Source organism: Musca autumnalis, unplaced genomic scaffold, assembly GCF_047663935.1.
Source record: "Musca autumnalis isolate F117 unplaced genomic scaffold, ASM4766393v1 scaffold_5, whole genome shotgun sequence".
NCBI classification, from domain to species: Eukaryota; Metazoa; Arthropoda; class Insecta; order Diptera; family Muscidae; genus Musca; species Musca autumnalis.
The window spans coordinates 194,796,753-194,802,752 of NW_027412088.1; the positions used below are offsets into that span (position 1 = coordinate 194,796,753).

General features: G+C 31.8%; 1 protein-coding gene across 1 annotated transcript in view; it reads right to left on the reverse strand.

The window, feature by feature from the left end:
• Window positions 1-6,000, reverse strand: part of tei (irregular chiasm C-roughest protein teiresias) — a 368,344-nt gene that overhangs the window by 290,334 nt on the left and 72,010 nt on the right. Inside the window, exon 3 of the mRNA XM_073990187.1 lies at window positions 3,096-3,500. Coding sequence (XP_073846288.1) covers window positions 3,096-3,153 — 58 coding nt within the window. The 5' untranslated portion in view covers window positions 3,154-3,500. The remainder of the gene's footprint in view (window positions 1-3,095; window positions 3,501-6,000) is intronic.

Consider the following 6,000-nt stretch of genomic DNA (forward strand, 5'->3'; position numbering starts at 1 on the left):
TTTGGTCTTTATGTAGAAGAACACTAGAAGAACATTCTGTCCTGAAGTAAAAACCTGTCTGTCTTCATATAGAAGATCACGTGATAATCCTATAGAAGACAACGAGATCTTGAGATTGGGGGAGATTTGGTGTTTTGGTACAAGGCATTTTGCTCTGCCTATAGAAGATCCAGTAGTCATCAGGTATAGGAGTTTTCAGGTAGAATTCAACACAACCTGATCTCCATGTAACAGAATGTCATGACGTCCGCGGTAGAATAACTCTCAGAAGAGCAATTGATTTTAATATAGAAAATAATGATGTCTTCCTAATAAGGTCAGATAGAACACAACGAAACCTTCTGGTGGAAGACCGCTTGGTGTTTATGTTGATCACGACATTTTCATGTAGAGGGTCATACGTTATTCAGCTAGAAGGCTGTGACATACAAGACATTTTGGTCTTCATATAGAAGATCATGAGGTCTTCAGGCGGAATGTCATTTGCTTTTCAGGTAGAAGAATATTTAGTATTTATATAGAAGACAATTTGGACTTCGTACCAGTGTGTCTTCATAAAGAAACCATTTCGTCCTCAGAAAAAAAAAACATTTGATTCCCCGATAGAAGACCATTTTTTTCATATCCATTTGGATTTTACAGAGACTATTTAAATGAAACCCATTTGGTCTTCAGAAGGATGCCATTAGGTTCTCATATAGAAGATCACTGGAAGAACGCTCGGTTTTCAAATAAAAACCATTTTATCTTCATATAGAAGACCAGAGGCTCAATTCTGTTTCTATGAAAATGTGAAATGAAAAATTTTATAAAGAAAATATCATTTCAAATTTTCATAGAACAAGAATCCAGCCCCAGGTTATTTGGTATATACCAAAATATGAAAAACTGTATATATATAAAAATATGACATCTTAAGGTAAAAGTCCGCTGCTCTCAAGCCGATTTGATTTTTGTTGTAACAACCTGTATTCACTGCCCCCATTAGGACAGTAAAAGTTTTTAGAGGTTAGTTCATACTTCCTGAGAAAATGTCCCAGAGGATGTAGAAAAGCTGCACGGTAGCATGTGTTCCGGTGCACGATAACTTTCGAATGGACCAGCAGATTCAGTCCAAAATTTGTCCTTCGTCTTTTGTCCAAATTTAGTTTAAACTTCTTCGCAAATTTGCACGATAACTTTCGAAGGCAGTAACCGAGCTGGTTCATACTATTCATGTTGTAATATTTGTGTGAATCTATATCGGTCCATTCCTTAGGGTATCTCCCCGCTCAGTATATTTGTTTAAATGTAGTTAGTGGTCCGTTCGAAGATCCTTTGGCTATGTATACCGATGTCACGCTTTGTGGTCCTGGTTACAGAGATATTATGTTTTTCGTGGACAAGTCCATGCTTCTTGGCATAGTGGTCCAAAAACTCTAAATTATACGGTGACCAAAAGAAATGAATATGATTCACTTCTAAAATGGACTATGCCGATGTATTCCTTCAGGTACCTCCTGTGGAACACTTTTGGGCTTTAATTCAATTATATTTCAGTCGGCAAGCTAATACGTCCAAAAAGGGCCACCAAATTTGAAGACACTCAATTCGATAAAAGTTTCAATTCACACAAGCTGACGGTATACCTCTGTCGGCAAAGCCGACTAATACATTTTTTACTCTTGTTGGTGCTGCAATTCTTCTATTGACCACTGTGTCTCATAATATATATATATATTGTGTATGTGTGTTTGTTTAATGAGGCGCATTAGTCGTATAAATTACATAATATGGCCATTGGCCAGCCTGCCCGGTCGTAACGTATTCTGTCTGATGCAGTAGTTTCGCCTGACAATAGACCAGACATTTGTTATGAATGCAGGCTATTTGTCATAGATACACTAATAAAAGTTTCAGTAGCAAAGAAATGAATCATAAAATTTCCAAAATTGGAGATTGACAACAAAAGATAATGGAAATAATGGTAAGAATATTCGTAAATATATTAGGTAATTTATATTAACAAAATATATTTGATATTATAGTAGTAAACTATAATAAATTTTAGTTTTATATGAGGTCAGAATCAAGGTTCACACTAACCTATTTCGTGTCTTATCGAATATGTTCAAATGATTTTTAAATGTTTATTACATTTAAAAATTATAATAAATTTCTAGCTAAAAGCACTAGCGACTACGGCTATCGGCTTAATTTGAATTTGGTACTAATTCGAAAAACTTGTTTTCGGATTGTCTTTAACGAACTGTTTCACTAACACCATTCGAATACAAATTCTTTCAAACTACTACCAATTTTCTGTTTCTGTAGAAAAATATTTGATATATTTTTATTTTCAATCAAACAAATAGTTTCCAAAAAACAGGAGATTGGTAGTAATTCGAAACAATTTGAATTAGAATCCTTTTACAGAAACAATTAACAAAAATTGTTTTTGCGGTAAAAACTATTTGTCACTAAGGAGAGACAAACATATAGCCGTCTTTCTTTCTAAATCCACTTAAGCTCCATAGTAAGGTAATCTTAATACATTTATTTATGCTTAATTTGAATAAATATAAATTATGTTTATTATAATAACTCGCAACATGCTCTACCACCACCCTTTACTATATTTAGTTTATTATAATTTATATAATGAATTTTTTTAATTTGCAATTTATTGTTCATTTATTTTAATAAAACAAAAATTCCCCAAATCAGCTGTTCCCCATTTGTTTCGCAGCAAATGTTGTTTGCATACTTTTAGGTTAATATAATCCCTAATACAAATATATTTTGTATGTATGTACACAGCATATCCTGCGGCCAAACATACGCCATAATATTGGAAAAGCAATACATTTTTTAATAATATTTATATATATATATATTAAACATGCTGATGTTATATAAAATTAAACATGTTTGCTCTTTTTGTTAATTCTCGCCCTAAACCATATAATGAATATTTAATAATGTATACATTATGTCAAGTACAAGGAAAGAGAGATAATATAATGTAAACACACACCCGTACACACATAAATATGTAAACATGTAAAAGTTAAACAAATGTTTTAATATCTATATAGAGTAAAGCATATACTTACATTGTATTAAAATAATGAACAATAATATGTAAAGGCTTCGATCGAATGTCGGTCTCATGACTTCATAACTTCGTAAAATAATGGATAGTTGTTGAGAGGAGGGTGCTGTGGGTGTTTCTTTTTTTATTTGAAAGATTATTTGATGTTAAGCTTTGATTAGTAGCAGCTATAGCATAGATTATAGAGTAGAAATCCAAATTTTGTTGTTGTTGTTGCCTTTGCTTCTTTTGTGTTTTTTTACAAGTTAATCCAATTAGTTTTGTGTTTGACGTTGTGTTTTATTTGCTGCTTCTTGTTCTCTCTCTTTTTTTTTGGTTTTGGCACAGTATGGGAGAAGTGAAATGTCGACACCACGTTTTTAAGTTGAGTTGTTGCAAATAGTAGTCGGGTAAAGAGGATAAAGAGCTGAAAGATACAAAAAAAAAAAACATGGAAAAATAAGCTTATTAAAAATACATTTACACATAACTTAGTTTTTTTTTAATATGTTAACAAGATTTAGCTAAAAGCTTAATGCTCTGCATAACATAGAAAATAATTATTATAAAATATTTGAATATGCAAAAAATGTGGAAAATTGTTAGCTATTTTATGTTAATAGTTACTTGTGTGTGAGATATGGAGAAAGAAAAATGGAATAGCAAACCATAACGGAAAATTTGATGAGGAAATTAAAAAAATATTTTTCAAACGGCACCAGTTGTTTATTTTTTATTTTTATTTAAGAATAATTGTAATGGATTTTCGTGGAAACTACGCGTATTTTAATCAATTTTGAAACACTACCATAAACATGGATTTTATTTGAAACCTCCGTTTTTATTTTATGAGATTTTTTAATATTTTTGATTTGTTAGCTTTAGTAATTTTAATTTCGTTAAAAAACAGTTTTATTAAATTGTAGTTTTTTAATAATTGTTAAATCTTGAAAAGAACGTGTTGTTAAATATCATTTAGCTAAGAAATTGTGTCTCAATACTGTACTGTTGGTAGTGCAAGTAACGTTAAACCTTACAATGAGGAGGTGTCGTATACGTAGTCTCAGTACTTACACGCAACCATGTGCATGGGCGATTAAACAAACAGTGTTAAAGCTTAACCAGAATTGTATAAGAATATTTTTAAAGGGATTTTAATAGGATAAAAGATGGAAAATTCTTGTAAGGGGTGACCTAACTAAATTTAAATGAAAGGTGCTTGCACCTGGGAAGTTTTTGCGGTTTCTGAAACTACAATGGTCATAGATGAGAACAATAAAAAAAACCAAAAAAATCACAGGAGGGATTTTCAAATAAATAGCTGTCCAAGTCCACGTTTTTAGGGTTTTTTTAGGTTTTCACGATTTTGCTTGGAAACCGCAAGCCCTATCGAAATAGGATTAAAGAAAATAGCAATGAAAATTCTCTACAAGAGTGACCTCAATGATATTTTCGTAGGTTTTATCATTTCTGAGATATAGAAGTTCGAGATGGGACAACTGTACGGCCCCGTATAAAACAATGTCATGCAGGGTGCACCTTAACTAACTTTGAATGAAAACTGCTTACACCTGGGAAGTTTTCGCGGATTCTGAAAAAGCAATCTTCATAAATGAGAAAAATCCAAAAACAAGAAAAAGTCGCTGGAGGAATTTTTAAATAAATCGCGGTCAAAGTTGACATTTTTAGGTTTATTTTGCGTTTTCGCGATTTTGCTTGGAAACCGCAAGTCCTATCGAAATATTGCTAAAAAATATTGTAGCTGTGAAAATTCTCCAGAGGAGTGACCGTTATGATTTGTTCCTAGGTTTTACCATTTTTGAGATATAGAATTTCAGGTCACATTTTTAGTTTTTTTTTTGTGAGGTTTTCACGATTTGCTTGAAAACAGTTTCTTATCGAAATATGACTATAGAAGATCTTAAGCTGCGAAAATTTTCTATACGATAGGTTTTCGTAATTTTTTCCTAGGTTGTATATAAAAATGATTTTTTAAGACTTTCTAAGCATACATAAATTTTTTATTGATGCATTGCAGACGAGGCATTCTGCGTCATTAAAAATATTAATACAAAACAAAAAATCATTTTCAAATTCTTCCCTCCACATATTTGCTGTACAACTGCAAAATCTTTTCAGTTTACCCAAAAAAACAAATAAAGCGGTATCAACCTGCGTGCATGACATTCAGTACAAGACTGAAGTAAAAAAATCAAAACATTTGCTCTCTTACTTTGCGTTCGGGTCGCGTGTGTGTGTTTTGCCGAAAAACTTCGTAACCATATCAATACCAACGAACGGGTTTGTTTTAGATATGAGCTTTGGAAGGGAAAATTTTATTGTGTTTTGTATGCAACATAGAAATTTAACGCGCTTTTCTCGAAATTACATGTTGAAGTCGGTGCCAACTCTTGCTCGAAAACTAATAAACCGACTGTCATACAACTTAATGAGGTTATCAAGGACATCAAAATTCAGTCCTTCATTGATCGATTTAATTTTTAAAAATTTTATTGTCCCTTTTATGACCAGAAAACGTATATTTTTAAACCAAAAATTGAAAATTTTGTCCATAATTTCAGTAAAATCTAATATTTTTAAAAAAATTGATCGATGAAGGACTAGATCTTTATCTGCTGAATAAGCCCAGGAAAATATATGACGATTGGTCAATTCGTTTTCGAAAGCTAGAGTTGGCACCGCAAACGCTTTTATAAAAAAATTCATGGACGGTCATTTGCCAGAAAACAACATAATATTTTTCAAAGAAATAATATTCAGATTTTACGTTAAGATGTGCTATTTCAGATAAAACAAGTAAAAAAGTATCAGTCAGCTTTGGGAAATGTTTTCCCAAAATACGTATGTATTTAGGGGGTTTTAAAAATTTTGGGCGTTTGAACCGAAAAAAATGTTGATTAGGATCA